Here is a 21,361-nt window from a genome sequence, read left to right as displayed (position 1 = left end):
AGAAGGGTGTCAGTCGTCCTTACAGTGTCTGCGGTCCTAAGTGATGGATACACATGCAGACTAACACTGCAGACACAGAAAGGAGGGCAACATATCCTCTACACTGCATCTCTAACAGTGAATACAACATATTTCTAGATATAATGTATACCAGCTTATGAGATTGCAGCATTATCACAGCATTGTTGTTTTTGTTTCCAATTTGGGAAACAAATAATACCCATAGAACACTTACTCATCAGCCACTTAGCAAGATTATTCTGATCCATCCTTCTCAGGATCTCCACAGTGATCTTCAGAGCTCCTTCCAGTGTGTATGTCTCCTCCATCCTATCCACTGTGTCTGTTCTGGTAGGTCCCTCCAACCTGCTCTTTGGGATGGGATCAAACCCATCCAGAACTTTACCCTGCAGGTACCATTTAAACGTCTCCAGCTCCTTGTCCACAAGCTGCTCCAGAGTTTTCAACAGGTGCGTTCTATTACTTGTGGCCATTGTGGATCACTGGAGAAAGTGGATTGTGTGTTGCTTAGTATATAAAGTTCAAACATTTCTTAAAAACTAGACTTTAAGTGACAAAAGATGTTTCTAAATTAGTATGTTAAAAGCCATTGCCATCACACAAGTATTGTTGTTCTCTTTCAGAATCTTTTTTTTCACACTTCACAACATTTTGATTTTGTAGTATTGTGTGTTGGTAAATCTATCTTATTATGTTTGAGATTGGTATGAAATAAAATGATGCACAATATGATTGGTTGGTGAGTTTTGCCAAGTAAAACATTCCATCTCTCTCTCTCACCACACATTCCATTCTTGCCTGTCTAGGTACTATTGAAACCATTTAATGTATGTATCTCTCTCTCTCTCTCTCTCTCTCTCTCTCTCTCTCTCTCTCTCTCTCTCTCTCTGTTCCTTCCAGACAGAACAGTGCAGGGGGCACACAATTCTCTCTCTCTCACAAACAGACACACACAGGTGTGTGTGTAGTGTGTATTATACAGAGAGATGGAGAGAGAGACAGAGGGAGAGCTGGTGTGTTTGAGACGGATGAGTAAATGAAATAAGAGTCATAAAGTCAGGAAGGGAGGGACTGCCAGAGCTGCTGGTAGAGGTGTTCATACTGAGGACACATCACCAAGTCTGACTCTGGAGTCAACTCAAGTCTAACTCAAGAGACAATGAATAGTGTAATCTTATCTAAAGCATCTTTACTGCCTTCTCTGAAACTGCTCTCTCTGTCATCACATGTTCTGTAAGAACACCCAGTCCAGTAGACATCTGTACTGTAGACAATAATTAACAGGAATGACCAATAATCTGTACTGTAGTGAGGTCCGCAAGACCACACAGAGCCAACATCTTGCCACACCTGAAGAGTGAGTCAATCACATCAGACAAACCTAATCAGTCCTTGTGACACCCTCAGTATGCTGATTACCCACCAAACGCTGATGCAAAGGAACCATAGAATTGGGGGGGGGGGACCTCCCCAATCTACCTAATCAGCCCTCCTGCTAGCTTGCAAGCTTCAAAGGGCCTGATTTAGACAACACGTCTCCAGCGACCATTTGCTATCCGTTTCGGCGGCGATTTGAACAAAGAACATACCTTGATCAGAACTTTTGAGGAAAGTTCTTGAGACTTCACCTTTACCACAAGAGTACAAGGTGGAGAATTATGAGAGGGATATTTGTGTTATGTTTGTTACTTTGTTTTAATGTTGTGTTCACTGAAATCTTGATTCTAGTAACAACTCCTTCTAATTCTGAAAGATAACCACGTCATTCTTGGTATCTACACGAAGCTATCATAATAAAACATCATTCAACTATATTTTGTAACCGTACCAAGATGTCCAGAACAATATTTGAACCATCGAATGAACCAGCCAGAGATCAGATCACACCTTTGGTAGGTGTGAAGGAAGGAGGGGGGAGTTGAGAACCCAGCTTCCCCCAATCCACATCTGACCCCAGACGGGTCCTCTCTCGAACTGTATAAAGCCCTAAGATGACCATCAATCTCTGACTCCAGCGAAACCGACCATGGCATGAACGCCATCAGGATTGGCGTTCCAAAGGACGTCGCCAAGCTTCTCCTGAGATTCAACTTCATAGTGAACGCGTCACTATCTGGACGTTTCAACAGAAGAACCAAAAACGCAATTCCAAATGCGACTTCACTGAGATCCCGCAGACTCAGTCACATGACCCAGCGCAGCCGCGCTGTGACTTCAGATTCTTCAAATGGACCTTTGGCGCAAACCGCCCTCAACATCATTGATCAACCCCTGATCAAACGTAACTATGGCATTGGCGTGAGCTCTGTTTATGATTTGTAAGGATGTAATCATTGACTGTACAATTTCTGTCTTTCTTTAAGTTAGACCATTTCATTCTGTTCATTGAAACCAATCTCTCATATCAAACCCATAATCCAACTTGTTCATAAGATCTGTTTACCTTACTTGAATAAATTCATTGTAAAGATATTTTGACGTGCGTGTTCACTGATGTTACGATTGGCTCTACACTTAGAACGAATTCATTCCTAAAGATGAGACTGATTATTACATATTAAACATAGGATTCCCTAATGTCTTAAACCAATATTAGGGTGGTGCCCCGAGACTTTATGATAAATTAAGTATTTCTATCTTTAAACGAGCAAACCCCGCTACAGTACTGTACATTTGTACTCAAAATCACCTTCAGTACCATGAAAAACTAACTACTGACAAACAAATATTACCATTAAACCCATTAAAATCCTTCACTCTCTACTAGATACAGTTATTCATGTGAGTGTCCAACCAAATGTTCCAACGGTTCAGCTGTGTCTCTTGACCATACCCTGGTCCTCCATTCAGGAGGATTGTAGGTCTGAGCGTTCAACTAGAATCATCCTCACTTCCTACCTGACCTGAACATGATCCCTGGAGGGACTTACCTCTGCTTTCTCCTGGTCTGAATTCACAAACACAACGTCAAGTCAAGCAGGCATTGTCCTTCGTGCTGAAGAAGAAATCTGTTGATGCTGTTTGTGCTGCTTCCAGGAGTGTCTCTGGAACATTATAGTTACAGATTCAGTACAAGAACACAGGTCAAAGTCTGGTCATATAGACGCTATCATTCATTATAGTAGCAGGTACACTGAACAGTACAATAAAACAGGTCAGAGTCCAGTGATATAGACCCCATCATGAGAGCTGTTAACCCTTCAGGTAGGAGGGCCCTGGGTGTACTGTCACATCAGAAAATCAGACACAAGTGAAGTTACAGCCCTACGACTAACTGGAGAAAGACAATATCCCTGAAAAAATATATTTTATAGATGCAGAGTTGTTGGTCTGGATATCTACAGGACTTCAGGTCCCAGAATCCACCTCTCCACTGCCCTTGTTACCTGAGATCACAGTGACTTCACAATGCCCTGGTGGCAACACACTCTAGAAAGTTGAATCATTAACAGCATGAACTTCATAAAGCAGATTATTACACTCTGACCAGAAGTTCTGCTCTCCTGTGTAAACCCTGCCCTATCTCCCCTGTCCCCTATAGACCTACTGTACCTGGACTGAACCTCACCTGTCTGACCACCACACTCCTTTAGACTTGCTGTACCTGGACTGACCCTCACCTGTCACTGACCACCACGCTCCTATAGACCTGCTGTACCTGGACTGACCCTCACCAGTTCCTGACCACCACACTCCTATAGACCTGCTGTACCTGGACTGACCCTGACCTGTTCCTGACCATGATTCTGGATCAGCTCTTGGTACATCTGAACCTGTGTTCTGATTAAAGGTTCTGCACTTGTGTTCCACTCCTGGTCTCTCTGTCCTGTTACAACCAAGAGTCTTCATGACCAGGAAAATCTACACCCTTGTCTCTTGGGCTGAATCTATTTCACTTTATTAACCTTCTGTTGTAAACACTCCCCAGATAACTGCTGTGTGCTTATTCAGCAGCACTGGAATGAGAGCAGTGTTGTCATGGCTGTGTGCTGGAGGTCACATTTATATGGGTCCAATAACAGCAGTCTCAGACAGGGTTAGGGTTAGAAAGGGAGGGCCGTAGTGTCTTACAGATCTCCTCCACTCCCTCACCACGGAGGATGGCTACCGAAGTCTCCACTCCTCTGGTGGAATGAGCCTGAATGCCAGGAGACACAGGACATCCCACACCCTCATCCATGATACTGAGAGCATTGTGGAGCCAGAGAGAGAGGCTTTGTGGAGACAAAGTATCCCAACTCTTGATCCACCACAGCAGATCAGTAACTGAGGGGAAGATCTGATAGATGCACAGCATGTCAAGTAGTGTAGGGGGTTTAATATTGGCCAAACAACCAAAACAAATTCCCCTTGTATGACCTTTATGATAATTGTCAGGCCATTTCTCTGAAATGCAGAGGCTCTCAGAATGAAACCTAAACTGTTCTACCTTTTGACCCTGCACATGATAAACGAGTCATGGGATGAGCAAAGGTGTTTTATTGTTACAAAGTCTGTAATACCTGCATCCTCGACCTTCTGCTCCCTGTTGGCTACTTCAGGAGATTGATTGACTTTATTGTCCACAAGGGCACAGTGCCCGTGATGCAGTTGGTGATTAAGATGTCGGTGAGGCACACACACAAATTCCTGGAACTGTAGATAGATAGGACACAGTGCCTGTGATAAGGTCGGTGACACACACAGATTTCTGGAATGATAGATAGATAGTGCAGTGCCTGTGATGCAGCAGGTGAGTAAGATGTCAGTGACACACAGATGTCTGGAATGATAGATAGATAGTGCAGTGCCTGTGCTTATGTCATGTTGATCCAAATGTATCATACAGCTTTTTTGTTAAATAATATTACCTCCACAAACATCTAGACATTTAGTTAATTACATAAGAAAATACATGCGCAATGGTTGAGGGAGTTGTCATAACTGTAGGTCTAATTCACCATACAGCGCTGCATATACAGTTCTGTCTGAGGGGCGTTTGCTATTTTGACATTGACATTTGTGTTTTTTACTTTGTGATATGAGGTGCAATAAAATAGTATTGTATTTTCTGTACAAAGCATTGGAAACCAAATCCTTGTTGTTGTCTATATATAGGTTAAACCGTACTGAGATTAGTCTACTCAGCAGCAACTGTATGCTATGTAACCTTCCAGAATTTGGCATCTATAATTTGGTTGTCTTTATTTTCAGTAATTTATTCCAAGAAATGGAGAATAAATAAATGGAGAATAATATGGTGGCATAATACATCCATTCAAGACAAGTTAGAACTCAAACCATTCGCAGAAATGTAGACTATCTCTCAAAATGAAACTAAAACCGCAGTGGATCACATGCGTGTGCTCTGTACAGTAAGTAAGCCATGAGAGGACCTCCGATCCCAGGTGGGCTCTTCACCGTGCCTCCGGCTTGGGAGAGCATCCTTCCACTGAGGGAGAGGCCTCGTCCATCCACCCCCAACGGTGGTTCGTCCCCGTGACATCAGGTCTGCTCCTTTGTTGAGCAGGTCTGGGATATGAAGGGCTCTCAGGGAGGTGAGACAAGACGGGTACTCATGCAGGCACCTAAATATGTCATTTGAGCCTTCTCATACTGATGAAACAAAAGTTCTGTACATCTTCAGTCAATTCTCAAAATTTAAAAACGGCACTGGAACTCAGCAGGGTTGATGCAAAGTGTTTTATTGGTTCTCAGGTAACAAAGATTCCCAATAGAACGTGAGCCTGATCCCGGGATCAAACTGAAGTTCTCTCCGGACAATTTAACTTATATAGTCTTCTCCCCATTGTATGTTAATATGGTACGATATTTGTTGGTTTCGTAGACATTAGGTAATCTTACAAAGCGGATCCCTTGTCTCAGGGGATTCAAAACAGGTACTTTCCTACATAGACACTTCTTCCAATTAGGCTCTTTCTGACCTTGAATAGCCAGCTGCATTAGGTTTCTGGGCGAAAGGCCACAAATATGTCTCATAAGTCATAGCTGTGCGTCCTGGTCCTTTATGAAAGCATACACATGCTCCTCTCCCCCACTCATCCTTTAATTATTTAAACCTTATTTTTGGGCTTCATGTCTCCTACTATTGTTTAGGAATAACACTATTCAGCAAACAGCTTTGCATCTGGTTTCCTATAATATAACTTGTAATAATATGGTTTCCAATAATATGGCATATACCAAAGAGTGATTACAAATATCTTTAAGTCCATAATCATTAACCATCTTCATAATTACAACAATATGATGTTTTTCCACAACATTCCCCCCTGTGGGACTGGCAAAGTCCCACCACAACCCAAGCTGGAACTACCATTGTAATTATGAAACAGAAACAATCATGATAGAACATAAACAATGATAAAATACAAATAGTCAAAACATTGAAACATCAACAACATACACCTTAAAAGCATACAAGTTGACCGTTGAAACATCAAAATCAAAAACAAGGCATCGGAAATGTTGATCTTTTCCTTAAATGGCATCATGAGCGAAGCACAACATAGGTGGCCTGGTGGACTATCCTTCATTCCAACACTCGCTTAAGCTATCAGATTATTGCAATCACATAGCAGGGGAGTATAATTGTAAGGGTATGGGGGACTAAAACTAGAAACTCCCCGTAGCCAATGACACGCATAACACGAGCCATATGGGTTAACTATGCTCATAATGCGACATGAGTATCCGTTCTAGCCTCTACCTAAGTATATGTGACAAACTGAGTCATCGCTAGTCGTCATACTGTACTGTCTGCCCTTCCACCATCCACACTGAGATGCTTCGCACTGAGGTCCTATTACATATATCAAAATTGGTCCGTTTCACTCGCATAGATCAAAAATAATGTGCACAGAATACTCCATGTGATGTATATATGATTACATATCGATTATACTCATCACCCCAGCCAGTGGTCGTGACGTTCTTGGTTAGTAAATTTGGTGTCTCTCCCTTGACAGTGAGCGTCTTACACACAGGGACTGCTGGACATATGATGAGCCAGTGAGCACTAGGGTTTTTCCCCACCACTACACTTCTGCAGATATAACTTGCAGAGGCCATCAATACCTCTACATGTCCCACATAACTCTGCATCCATGTGATAGAAGACCTACACCGTAAGGGCATCTCCAGGGCAACTTTGCCAGAGACAAGACAAAACAAACAATGACATTAATACACTTATATTGTGACGCCTTCAAACAAAGAGTATATGGTATCACTACATGGGAGGATACAAAATGATTAACATAGCCATTGTCAGGCAGTGAAAAAGGACATCGTAGGCTAGATAGCTTTCGATTAGGTCTACAGATAGGGCTCCCAGAATTGGCCTTGTCATTCCTTTCAGAATCAGAATCAGAAAGGGATTTATTCGCCATGAAAGTTTGCACAGACAAGGAATTTGCTTTGGCAGGAAGGTGCATACAATAAACATATACCTAAAATTTAAATATGTGGACTAACTATACTAAGGGTACATAAACTAGCAGTACTAAGTGGGATAAATATAAGTTGCCGTAAATTACAATATAAAAATACAAAAATACAAATATTACAAAAAATACAAATGTACAAGATACCATGTTGTGGTGCAGTGCAAAAGCAGTGTGTTTTAAGCAATAAGTCATTTCTTTTTTCCTCGTACAAAGTTGCATGACATTATACACTTTGGAAATATTGTGACCTCTGACTTGCCTTAGTTACACAGGCCTTTCGTAGTAACACCTTCCAAAGACCCAACTTATGGCTATGTAGGCATAATAAAACAGAATAATATCAACTCGTCAATGATACAGGGAACATAATTAATAGATCAGATCAAGGGTTATGTGCTCATGAGCTTAATTTTGCTAGGTGTAGAGCAAACACTTAAGTTTAAATCATTCTAAACCATATGTAAATAATAGGATAATCAATCTCTTCAACTGTTGTTAACCAATCTGTGATTCAGGGACAGACCTCTTCACACTCCACAATACAGCTGCGTAACTGGTAAACCACATAACTACCACTGAGTGGTGGAGGTGAGCAAGTATATTTACTCGTAGTCATCATCCTCCCGTGTATCCGGGGGGTGTGCGCGTTCGAAGTTGTCCCAACGTCGCTGCATGCTCTCCAACATCCTCTTCAGTCCCCGGTTCTTGTCGCGAAGTGTCGCCATCTCCTCCCTCCGCCGCTCTTTTTCCTTTTGGCGCTGCCTCCACCGAATTTGCGCTTGTCCTCTCCTTTTCGTCCTCGTCAGACGTTTCGATAGCACCATGGCTGCCGCATCTCGGAAGCTGTTAAACTGGGCCGTAGACATCTCTCCCACCCGCTGATCCGACTCCGCTGTTCCTGGTCCGAAGATCAGCTCGACAGCCTCGTAGGTGTTGGTCGCCTCTTCTCGGACTGCATCCAGGTCCTCCTCTGCTCTCCATCTCTTGTCTCCCGAGGATTCCCTGTCCATGGTCTGGTCTCCAGGAGGTGGTGGTTGGTCATTGGATCGTAGCCTGGTGGTTCCTGGGTCATCGAGCCGCTGGATCCGGTGTGATGGTCCTGGTGAACTGAAAGGTGGTGGCCACACCGGGGCTTGGAGCAGTAGGGCTGGTGGAGATGGGTCTCTGCCGGCGGTCTGGGTTGTTGGTCATTCAGCCGGTTGGGATCGTCTTCCATGTTCATCTTCACGTAGACCCAATCTCCAGGTGCAACCATCTGCAGGTTCTCTGGAATCTCTGCTTCCCTTTCCTTGGTGACACCTTTCACCTGTTAAAAACACTACCTTACGTATCTGTGTTAAGAGCAGTAGGTAGCTATGCAGCTCCCTTTCCAATTTTTCGAGGGGAGGACCCTCGATGGGTCCTCTCAAGTAAGGAACTGGAAGCGGTCTTCCAGTTGCCATTTCATGCGGTGTTAGAAATGTTAGGCGGTTAGTGCTCGAGCGCATTGCCATTAGTGCCAGCGGTAAAGCCTGTACCCAGTTTAACTTGCCATCAGCCATAATCTTTGCTTGCTTGGTTTTCAAGATACCGTTGGCTCTCTTGACTGCTCCTTGTGACTGGGGATGATAGACACAGCCAAACCGTTGTCTGATTCCTAACATTTTCACTGCCAATTTGAATGTTTCAGCCACGATATGTAGTCCATTGTCTGAGCTTATGCTATCCGGGATTCCGAATCTTGGAAAGACCTCTCTACACAGGAACTTGGCTACTGATCGGGAGTCTGGTCCTGCAGTTGGCACTGCCTCTACCCATCTACTGAACCGACAGATTACTACCAATATGTATCTTAGTCTTCCTATACGTTGCGTCATGTCTACATAATCTATCATCAGATGTCTAAATGGTCCGTCTGGCGTTGGAATGTGTGAAATGGGAGCAGAAAATGTTTTCCTAACATTATAATGTGCACATACTTCGCATTCGTGTAACACTCTGTCAACTGTGGCTGCTAAATAAGGAGACCACCACACAGCTTGAAGGCGACGTATAATCTCCCCCCTGGCGCAATGATCACTACCATGCGCAATCCTTATAGCAGAATGCAACAATACACTAGGCAAGACGAAATGTCCATGACTGCTCCTCCATAGACCCTTGTTGGGACCGTCTTGAGTGTTTTGTATGGCCCCTCGTTTCAACCACATGTCTTTTTCCTGAGGGCTGACGCGGTCTTGTGCCAGCACAAGAGAAGATAAGGTTGTTAATGGGGCGGGGTCGTCAGCCACCTGTATGGGTCCCATTACTGCCCCTGTCCCTGTTGCTGCCTGTCTGGCTGCCTCATCGGCCATGTTGTTACCTCGGGCAATGAGAGTGTTCGTTTTTTGGTGGGCTGGGCATTTAACAATGGCCAGGGCTGTTGGAACATGCATGTCGTCCAACAGTTGTGAAATAGACTGTCCGTGGCTGATCACGGTACCATCGGCTCTGTGGAAGCCTCTCTGCTTCTATATGTTACCATACACATGACATACACCGTACGCATATGCAGAGTCAGTATAGACATTAAGACTCTTACCTCTTGCCAGCTGACATGCCGCTGCAAGAGCCTTTATCTCAGCCAGTTGGGCTGAACACGGTTGGTACATTTTTACAGTTTGGATTATCTCAAAAGTGTCGTCATCTTTGAGCTGCACAATGCCGTAGCCAGCATGGTTACCTACTGCATCTCTATAGCAAGATCCATCCACAAACAATGTGAGGTCTGCTGCGATAGGCTCATTGTGGAGGTCCTCACGTGCACGCATGAAAACATCCGTGGCATGAACACAATCGTGTGGTGTTCCCTCCACAGGTAACACCATCTTAGTTGCTGGGTTCACTGTGTCACATCTCTGTATGGTAAGTTCTGGGGCCGACAGTATCACCTCATAGCCAGTCCTTCTGGCCTGTGTCAACACAAAGCGTGGGCTAGTGAGTAAGGCATATAGTTGATGGGATGTATATAAAATTACTGGGTGTCCCATCGTTAATGTTGAAGCTTTCTTGAAAGCAAAAACAGCGGCTGCCAGTCCCTGATAACAGGGTGGCAATCCTGCCTCTACATTGTCTAGTTTTGTACTGTAATAGGCTAGTGGTTGTTTCCCTATGGGCGTGTCCTGTAACAATGCAGCAGTAGCATATCCAGAGCGTTCCGCCACATACAGGTGAAATGGTTTTGAGTAGTCGGGATTGCCAAGGGCGGGGGCGGACTGCATGTCACTCTTAAGAGCCAAAAAAGCTCCCTCCGCCTCGTCGGTCCACTGCAATATAGCAGTATTACTATTCTGCCCTGCAGCCCTAATAAGGGCACGCAAAGGTGCAGTTTTGAGGGCATAATCACAAATCCATGGTCTGCTGTATCCCGCCATTCCCAACAGGGTAAGCATTTGCCCTACCGTCTGAGGCTTCGGAGCTTTGGCTACCGCCTCAATCTGTGACAGAGCTATCTGTCTCTTATCTCCACTAAGCCGCCTGCCCAGATAATCGACTGTCGTCTGACAAAACTGCAACTTACTTTTACTGACCTTATGACCTCCCTCTGCCAGCTGTTTTAACACTGTGACAGAGTCTCTCTCACACTGCTCCTTTGAACAGCTGCATACCAGGATATCATCTACATACTGAAGTACGGTACTATCAACCTGAAGATTCTGCAGGTCCTGTGCCAACACTCGATTAAACACAGCTGGGCTGTCCAAATATCCCTGGGGCAAGCGAGTGTATGTCATTTGCTTGCCTCCATAGGTGAAAGCGAACAGGTATCTAGAGTCTGGATCTATGGGAATCGAGAAGAACGCAGAGCACAGATCAATGACGGTGTACCATTTAGTACCCGGTGGAATGTTAGAGAGTAGTGTATGTGGATCTGGAACAATCGCCTTTGGAGTGTCTACAATGGAGTTAATAGCACGCAGATCATGAACCAATCGATAATCATTTGAGTGTGGCTTTTTATTGGAAAGATGGGTGTGTTACAGGAGCTTTTAGTTTCTATAAGGACTCCTGCGTCCACTAGGCCCTTAATGGTCGGCCTAATCCCGTCTATGGCGTGTTGTCGGAGTGGATATTGTCTCTGGTAGGGCAATCTTACTCCCTTCTTTACGTTTATGTGTATGGGCACTGCTGACTTTATGTAACCTACATCTGTTTTATGTTTTGACCATAATGTTGGAGGTACCTGTCCTAACAAATCCTCATGTTCTGAAAGTAAGCATTGTTTGGTTGGTGGTTGTACATTTAATATAACTGTCTCTGCTATCCCTACGTTGTAAGTTTTTGCTGAAATCCTATAAAAGCGTGCGTCAGGGGATATGTGTATGTACTTATTGTTTGTGGGCCTCCAGTCTAACACCTGTAAAGCTGCTTTTATCATTGGTCCTAACTCTCTAGATCTATGTCCGTTGGCGGTCATTAGTGTGATGTGGGGCGCAGAATCTTGTATCTGATACCATTCTAGTAACTCTGGCGGGAGTGTTACAGCTGCAGCAGCTCCTTCGGGGCCTACAAATATATCCTGACTGATGATAGAATGCAGTTTTTTATTAATCAGTTCCTCCCAGAAGTTAGCATAGTCTGTTTGGTCTTGATGTTCGTCATAGAGGAGAGTGCAGTGGAGCGGCATTTGTTGTGGTCTTGGTTTCCCTACTAGTGCTTGGATCCATGGCTCCCATTCTTCCCATGACTGGATCAGTGAAGATTCCTGAGGGGCCAACTGTAGCCAGTACGCTAGTGGTGGTGTCTGGCTGTGGGTATCTTGTGATGTTACATTCATTAGGGGACTTAAGGCATGCTGCAGGTCCTTTTCAACCGTCAGTGGCATCATCTGGTCTAATGAGGGATCTTCTTGGAACTCCACTTGCAGGCCGTTTTGGGTGCACACGATATTGGCTTTTAATATGCAGAGAATGTCTCTCCCCAATAGATTGATGGGAGTATGCGCTGAGTACAGTAGAGGCGCTACTATAGTTTTTCCTTCAATTTGCATTGTGAGTGGCTCCGTAAGTGGTATCACTTGTGTTTTCCCAGAAAAGCCTACAGTTCGGATGGATGAATTTGAGAGGGGGAGATTGAAGCCATTTTTTCCAATTCATGAGTACGTCGCTCCTGTGTCCACCATGAAGGCATGTTCTCGTCCTTGCACTGTAACTGGTATGGTGGGTTCTTCTCGTGGTTGTAATGAGATGACTGGCGAAATTTTTTCCCCCTCAGGCTTCTCTGGGCACCTCTATTGCCAGTCTGCCGCAGGCCCCACAGGTGGGTTTGTTGGACAGTCTTGTTTGTAATGTCCTTGTTGTCCACATCCCCAGCACTTCCGTGCATTTTGTGGCTGATTGTTCATCAGATTGGGGTTGGACTGTGTTTGTCCATCTGGCTGTGGGGGTTGGCCTCGTCCTCCTCCCCCACGGGGTTTCCCACCACGTTGCGAAGGTCCTCCCTTTCCCCTCCAGGGTTGATCTGAGGAGCCAATGTGCACATGGATTGGCGGCAGGGTGAGAGTTGGGGGGAGAACTGGTGCTGCCTGCACTGGTCCTGGAGGAGCAGGAGACTGGGGTGATGGCTGGAACATTACTGGGGCCTGGGGTGTCGGTTTCTCAGGAACCAGGGCCTGTGCTGTTATCACTGGGGCTTGTGTCTTGGCCTTGTCTTTCTTTTGCTTACACAGTTCTCCCAGCTGTAGTTGTGTTAGCTTGTTGACAAGTTGTTTGTTCAGTTCCTCAGCCTCCCGTTTTTCTTTTCTGCAGTTATCAACATGGTGGACTATGTGTTCTGAGAACAACGGCCAGTCCATTTTCATCAGGCCCACTACACCGTCCAGACGCTTTTGCACGTCTTGTGGCATTGCCTTCTTTGCCATCAGCATAAACAGTCTCTGTGTCGTGTTGTTGGTGTTCCAGGCAGCCCCAGTCTCGTCTCTCCATCTGCGTTGGAAAACATGCAGGAACTTTGATGGGCATTCGTCGTCTTTCAGTATTTCGCCATCCAGCTTGGAGGGATCCATCTTCTCTGGGTAGTGTTTCCTTAGCTCTGCCCACACTTGATTGCGGTGACCTCCGAACCCTACGCTGTCCGCTTGGTTTCCGGTCACCACTCTTGGCAGTTGTGCATTTTGGAAAATGTCTTCCGTTATCTGTTTTCCGGCCATGTGCATCAGCAGAGCCTTTATATCTCCCAGAGCCAATGTCACCCCTACTGTGCTCTCTTCCAATGCTGTTATCCATTTGTTAGCTCCATCAGTGAGTGTAGGCAGTCTCCCTGCCAGGCCTATCATGTCCATGAATGACCATGGTACGTACAAGGGATGTTGTCCAGCTCCTTTCACCACCAGGGAGCATTGCTGGGATAGATCGTCTGGATCCTCTGTTGTCCTCCCATCTAGGTGGTCGGTTAGGCTGGATCTTCTCCCAAGTCTTCCTCCGTCTCTTACCCACTGTTGTGGTTGTTCTTGGTGTGTGTGTCGCCTGCGTCGTTGTCCTTCGTCCGGAGCCCTCTCCATTTCCGCAGCCTGCTGTTGTCTAGCTTCAGTTCTTCCATGTTGCGGAGTGATGAGGCCTTCCAGACTTAGGTGCAGGGCCCTCCTGTCGCTGAGCTGATGCCATGAGCTGTGGGGATCCTCGTTCGATCTGACTTCAGGTGTCGACTTAGGTGTGGACCTCATAACATCGGGAAGTTGTATTTTTGTTGTTAGATTGTGTATTTCACTCTCCATCTTGCTTATTTTTTCTTTCCAGTCTTCACATTTCTGATTGAGGTTGTCCCACTCTTTGTGCTCGCTGCTTCTTTGTTTGGGGCGTGCCCCTGATGAGTGATGAGTTGCTTGTGGAGATGCTGTGTTGGTGTCCTCACACTCTTTTTGTTGGATTTCTCGACGGTCATGATGTCTTAACCTTCTCAGTTCATCTTCGATGGAATCTTTTCTTATTACTTCTTCCAGGTAATTCAGTCTGTCCACCAGGTGCGCCACGTCTGCCTTTGCTGCAGTTTTCTCTTGGTACTCCAGTCTGTCTCGAATGTCTTGTGACTGTTCACTGCTGCATGCCGACATCCTGTCCTCTTGCTCCATGCCAGCCTTGTCCGACTTCCTCCTGCTTGGTATCATCGCTTCTCTGGGCCCGGTGTGGATTTCTGGTAATTCTGATAATTCTGGTATTGTGTCCAGAGTGAAAGTAAAATCTCCTTGTAGTTGTCCAGACCTCTTTCCTCCCTCGGGGCCTGTGTTCAGGACTGGATACAGTCCTGTTCTGAATGGATTCTTACTGTCCAAATATGGGGGTGGCTCAGGGGGCCACACTGGTGCCGTGGGGCTCTGTCCCGGTACTCCCTCTGTTCCTGCCACTGTTAGATAGGCTTTTTCCTCTGTTTTCTCTTGTATTTTCCTCGCTCTTTTAGTCATCTGGCGTCTACATCCTTCTCTCCTAAACCAATTCAACTCTTTCCCTTGTTTTCTTGCCTAATCTCTGGTCGCTGTGGTCTTCAGATTTATGATGTTTGATGTTGACCTCCATTTCCTCACAACATGCAAGATCAAAGGATCCTTCTTTCGGCCACAGTGAATTGCGTGCATGCCATCTTTTCATAAAATGTTGAATTGACTTTTTGTCCTCTGGGTGGCGTTGTATTATTACCTCCATTGGAACCACCTGGCTGTCCATAGCTCCTCCCCTGTTTTTCCCGTGAATGATCCCCATGCAAGTTTGTTGTATTCTGCTGGCCAAGGACCTGGGAGGCTCCAGTTGGCAGTCCGTCTCCCCAACTTTCTTGATCTTTACCAAATAGCTCATTTACTGTCTCAGCTAGCTCCCTGGAGCTAGGGTGGTTTCCACACCAGTCTCTTTATCTATCGCTTAGGGAGGTCTGGTAGTACAATCCTACCACCCTATCCTTACTTAGCCCACTGGGAACAACGGTAATACTGAGTGAAGGATATGTGACTGGCTTGTCCCACACTACTAGTGTGTGCCCTACTGGCACTTTTAAACGGAAGTCACTTGGATAGTGGCTACTGTGGTCTGCTCCAACCTGGGCCGGACCTGTAGAGTTAGTCAATTGTGTTACTGTTAAGACACGTCCGGGAAAAATTCTCTTCTAGGGCAGAATTTGTTACTAGGCAATCTGCCAAGTTTTTAAGTTTAACAGCTGAGCGTTCTGTCAATTCTCAGCTTTTCCAAATGTGTGTTATTTTTATTATTATTATTATTATTATCAAAAATACTACTGTCTGTATGCATTAATCAAAGTAGAATAAGTAAGAAGTAGTATTTTATATCACTGTTATCAGTATGCCAATTTTTTAAATGTCACACCGTATTCAAAACTGGAACTCTAGGATCCTTAAAGTGTTCGACAATAACTTTACTTGTTCATTCAGTTCTGTGTGTACTTTACTATAATCACAGTCCCCTGATACTTCCGATTGCTGTCAGTATTACACACAATCTCTAGTGCCTCTCTTCCTGTCTGACTATGGAGCCGCTTCCTGCTTCTTACACACACAACATTGCTCCTAGTTGTGAAAGCAGTCGTTTTCTTATCTTTTACAGGTGGCGCTACTCCCCGCCAAGCCCGTGTCTATCGTTCGGTAACTTCAAACACAACTCAGCGAGTAACAACAAGGAATAGCGAGTCACAGAGAGGGTGCGAAAGTGTGTGACAGGGATCGAGAATGAACGTTTGTGTGTGTGTGCGTGAATGAGAGTGAGTGTTTGTGGAAGTGTGTGTACGTGAGTGTGTGTGTGTGTGTGTGAAAGTGTTTGTGGATATATGTGTGTGTGTGTATGTGTGTGTGTAACTGGGAACGAGTGTGTGTGTGTGCGTGTGTGACTGAGAATGAGTGGGTGTATGTGTGTGTGTGTGAGAGTGAGTGTTTATGGAAGTATGTGTACGTGAGATGGACGTTAGTTTAAATATGTGTAAGAGTGTTTGTGGACGTGTGTGTACGTGAGTGTGTAACTGGGATGTGTGGGTGGGTGTGTGTGTGTGAAAGTGTTTGTGGATATATGCGTGTGTGTGTGTATGACTGGGAATGAGTGTGTGTGTGTTTTTGTGTGTGTGAGAGAAGAAGAGAGAGAGAGATGGAGACAGGGTGGGGGTTTTTGAAACGGGGAGAAAAGACAAAGAGTGAGAGGATGTGAATGTGTGTGTGTTTTCAGTGGTTATGTGTGTGTGTGTGAGTGCGATGCGTGTTTTGTGGATGTATGTATGTGTGAGTATATGGAACTGGGAGTGAGTGTGTGTGTGTGCGTGAGGGAGTGAAAATGAGACAGACAGAATGTGAGTGTACGTGTTCGAGGGGGAGAGACAGGATGTGTGTGTGTGTGTGTGTGTGAGAGGGAGAGAGAAAAAGAGTCTATGAGATATGATCCGCTGATGCTTCTGAATATCACAATTTTTCCTAATCACTTATAACTGTTTCTAACCATCCACAAATATCAATGATTCAGGGATATGTTCAACCAACAACTTTGCATGTCTCACAACTTAGGATCCAAGAAAATCATGAAACATTGGAGTTGAGCTTGCCATCGGCTTACAAAACAGTTTATTTTTATTTTTTATCTTTATCTATAACTATGTGGTTTTCTGTCTGGGGCAGAATAAGTGTGGCTATTTACTTATATATTTTTTCGGGCCTCTTTCCATAACAACCCCACTTTATTCCTGGTTGGAGTGCCCAGGTTATTAGTGGTTCATTTCTCTGTCAAGCCTTACGGGCTCACAGAGATGTACAGGCTTTTCTTTTTTCTTTTTTGTCTTTTTTCTTTTTTATCACCCGCTGCCTAAACAACAACCAGGCTGCGCTTGTCTCTGCCGGCCACGTCTATCACGTTTTAGGTGAAGGCGCGGAGTTCCAGGAGCAATACGCAGGTCTGGCTATCGCCCAGCCCAGCAGACAATTTGAAGCCTCTTGTCTTTCCTTACTCTACCACATTTAATGTTAATGTTCCTGGTGCATGTGCAGACTTCGCTGTGTGTGTTTTTCTCTATTTACAGTAAATTACAGTCCTTTATATGTCTAATATCTACTCATTCTGATACAAAAGCCTATTCACAAGCATTAAGTTCTGGCCAATGATGTTATCTATCGCTATTCCAGCGACGCGCGCAAATGTTATCTTATTTGACAAAGTACTTTAACTCTCTTTCAACCAAGAGAATCTGCCGGCTTATAGAGCTAAACTCGCTCTGGAAGGGCATCAACCTGCCCTTTGCTGCCTGTCGAGGACCCCACGACACGCGCAATAACTCTCTTTCAACCAAGAGAATCTGCCGGCTTATAGAGCTAAACTCGCTCTGGAAGGGCATCAACCTGCCCTTTGCTGCCTGTCGAGGACCCCACGACACGCGCAATAACTCTCTTTCAACCAAGAGAATCTGCCGGCTTATAGAGCTAAACTCGCTCTGGAAGGGCATCAACCTGCCCTTTGCTGCCTGTCGAGGACCCCACGACACGCGCAATAACTCTCTTTCAACCAAGAGAATCTGCCGGCTTATAGAGCTAAACTCGCTCTGGAAGGGCATCAACCTGCCCTTTGCTGCCTGTCGAGGACCCCACGACACGCGCAATAACTCTCTTTCAACCAAGAGAATCTGCCGGCTTATAGAGCTAAACTCGCTCTGGAAGGGCATCAACCTGCCCTTTGCTGCCTGTCGAGGACCCCACGACACGCGCAATAACTCTCTTTCAACCAAGAGAATCTGCCGGCTTATAGAGCTAAACTCGCTCTGGAAGGGCATCAACCTGCCCTTTGCTGCCTGTCGAGGACCCCACGACACGCGCAATAACTCTCTTTCAACCAAGAGAATCTGCCGGCTTATAGAGCTAAACTCGCTCTGGAAGGGCATCAACCTGCCCTTTGCTGCCTGTCGAATACTCCACGACACGCGCAATATCAGATGTCTTCCTTTGATTTAACTGTCTCAGGAGACCATCTATACCATGTCTTCCTTTGATAAACTGTCTCAGGAGACCATCTATACCATGTATAATTTCACACATTCAAACACACGACACACCCGATATTAGATGTCTTCCTTTGATAAACTGTCTCAGGAAACCCACTATATCACATATGTCTCACACATTCAAACACACGACACACCCGATATCAGATGTCTTCCTTTGATAAACTGTCTCAGGAAACCCACTATATCACATATGTCTCACACATTCAAACACACGACACACCCGATATCAGATGTCTTCCTTTGATAAACTGTCTCAGGAGACCATCTATACCACATATCAAACCAAAAGCACACTATATATACACTAACGCAAGCGCTGCGCCGTCAGTGCAAGCCAAATCAAGCCCATAGCAAAGGTTAGACAGACAAGGAACCAGCAGATTATAGTTGAACGTGACATAGCAGTGCAAGACATACAAAATACATACAACATACAGTATATTTGCAACAAACCTGGGTTTCAGTGCTCTGATAGTTTTATTACTTTAAATAAAAGAAATAGGTTCTTTTGAAGAAGAGATTGCACCAGTTTACCTGGCCTGCAGGGTGGGCTCACACCTCGGAAACACACAGAATTTAAGCAGATGTATATAAAAAAAACTCTGCTTACCTTATAAATTTGTTTGGCCAAGGTGTGTTCCGAGGTGCTCTCCTCCCACAGACCCGTGGTGGATCTCTCAAACTTCTCCTGGTTGTAGCTCGCCAATTTGATGAAACAAAAGTTCTGTACATCTTCAGTCAATTCTCAAAATTTAAAAACGGCACTGGAACTCAGCAGGGTTGATGCAAAGTGTTTTATTGGTTCTCAGGTAACAAAGATTCCCAATAGAACGTGAGCCTGATCCCGGGATCAGACTGAAGTTCTCTCCGGACAATTTAACTTATATAGTCTTCTCCCCATTGTATGTTAACATGGTACGATATTTGTTGGTTTCGTAGACATTAGGTAATCTTACAAAGCGGATCCCTTGTCTCAGGGGATTCAAAACAGGTACTTTCCTACATAGACACTTCTTCCAATTAGGCTCTTTCTGACCTTGAATAGCCAGCTGCATTAGGTTTCTGGGCGAAAGGCCACAAATATGTCTCATAAGTCATAGCTGTGCGTCCTGGTCCTTTATGAAAGCATACACATGCTCCTCTCCCCCACTCATCCTTTAATTATTTAAACCTTATTTTTGGGCTTCATGTCTCCTACTATTGTTTAGGAATAACACTATTCAGCAAACAGCTTTGCATCTGGTTTCCTATAATATAACTTGTAATAATATGGTTTCCAATAATATGGCATATACCAAAGAGTGATTACAAATATCTTTAAGTCCATAATCATTAACCATCTTCATAATTACAACAATATGATGTTTTTCCACAACAATACTACAAATGGACAGATACAAACAGATGGGTTTCAGCAAAACAATGATTGTCACCGAACTACCTCCTAGTTCAGTTACTAAACCATCTCCCTGGTTCATGTGTGTGTGTGACCCCGCCCATCTCCCCCTGGCCTCCTCCAGGTAGATGGAGCCCAGGTGCAGGTAGATGGGATGTGTGTCTGAGGCGTCCACCACTAAGTCCAGGGTCCTCTCATATCAGAGAGAGTAGGGAGGGAGGGTGAGGGGAGAGAGGGAGGGGGGGAGAGAGTAGGGAGGGAGGGTGGGGGGGAGAGAGTAGGGAGGGAGGGTGGGTGGGGGAGAGAGTAGGGAGGGAGGGTGGGGGGGAGAGAGAAGGGAGGGAGGGTGGGGGGGAGAGAGTAGGGAGGGAGGGTGGGGGGAGAGAGTAGGGAGGGAGGGTGAGGGGAGAGAGTAGGGAGGGAGGGTGGGGGAGAGAGTAGGGAGGGAGGGTGGGAGAGAGTAGGGAGGGAGGGTGGGGGGGAGAGAGAAGGGAGGGAGGGTGGGGGGGAGAGAGTAGGGAGGGAGGGTGGGGGGAGAGAGTAGGGAGGGAGGGTGGGGGAGAGAGAGAGTAGGGAGGGAGGGTGGGGGGAGGGTGGGTGGGTGGGGGGAGAGAGTAGGGAGGGAGGGTGAGGGGAGAGAGTAGGGAGGGAGGGAGGGGGGGAGAGAGTAGGGAGGGAGGGTGGGGGGGAGAGAGTAGGGAGGGAGGGTGGGGGAGAGAGTAGGGAGGGAGGGTGGGGGGGAGAGAGTAGGGAGGGAGGGTGAGGGGGAGAGAGAAGGGAGGGAGGGTGGGGGGGAGAGAGTAGGGAGGGAGAGTGGGGGGGAGAGAGTAGGGAGGGAGGGTGGGGGGAGAGAGTAGGGAGGGAGGATGGGGGGGAGAGAGTAGGGAGGGAGGGTGGGGGGAGAGAGTAGGGAGGGAGTGTGGGGGGGAGAGAGTAGGGAGGGAGGGTGGGGGGGAGAGAGTAGGGAGGGAGGGTGGGGGGAGAGAGTAGGGAGGGAGGGTGGGGGGGAGAGAGTAGGGAGGGAGGGTGGGGGGAGAGAGTAGGGAGGGAGGGTGAGAGAGTAGGGAGGGAGGGTGGGGGGGAGAGAGTAGGGAGGGAGGGTGGGGGGAGAGAGTAGGGAGGGAGGGGGGAGAGAGTAGGGAGGGAGGGGGGAGAGAGTAGGGAGGGAGGGTGGGGGAGAGAGAGAGTAGGGAGGGAGGGTGGGGGGGAGAGAGTAGGGAGGGAGGGTGGGGGGGAGCGAGTAGAGAGGGAGGGTGGGGGGGAGAGAGTAGGGAGGGAGGGTGGGGGGAGAGAGTACATTTACATTTATTCATTTAGCAGACGCTTTTCTCCAAAGCGACTTCCAAGAGAGAGCTTTACAAAAGAGCACAGGTCACTGATCATAACACTGAGACGCCCCAAACATTGCGGGGAGCCAAACAAGAAGCACACATTGTGAAAAACCTAAATAAGTGCCAGAAGGAAGAACCATAAGAGCTTGTCGTTGAGTAAGTTACAATTAAACAACATG

At 46.1% G+C, this 21,361-nt stretch overlaps 2 protein-coding genes across 4 annotated transcripts in view; both read right to left on the bottom strand.

Moving 5' to 3' along the window:
- Window positions 1-21,361, bottom strand: part of LOC136932979 (protein NLRC3-like) — a 91,611-nt gene that overhangs the window by 6,634 nt on the left and 63,616 nt on the right. The window lies entirely within an intron of this gene.
- The window catches only part of LOC136933203 (NLR family CARD domain-containing protein 3-like), a 72,860-nt gene that overhangs the window by 21,559 nt on the left and 29,940 nt on the right, over window positions 1-21,361 (bottom strand). For 2 of the 3 annotated variants that reach the window (XM_067228539.1, XM_067228540.1), the window contains exon 2: window positions 236-503. The exons of the other annotated variant lie outside the window; for it this stretch is intronic. In XM_067228539.1, coding sequence (XP_067084640.1) covers window positions 236-494 — 259 coding nt within the window. In that variant the 5' untranslated portion in view covers window positions 495-503. The remainder of the gene's footprint in view (window positions 1-235; window positions 504-21,361) is intronic. 3 annotated transcript variants of the gene reach the window in all.

The sequence above is a fragment of the Osmerus mordax genome, chromosome 2, assembly GCF_038355195.1.
Source record: "Osmerus mordax isolate fOsmMor3 chromosome 2, fOsmMor3.pri, whole genome shotgun sequence".
Lineage (NCBI taxonomy): Eukaryota > Metazoa > Chordata > Actinopteri > Osmeriformes > Osmeridae > Osmerus > Osmerus mordax.
The sequence above is the reverse complement of the archived record's forward strand: the minus strand, read 5'-3'. Positions and strand labels throughout refer to the sequence as shown.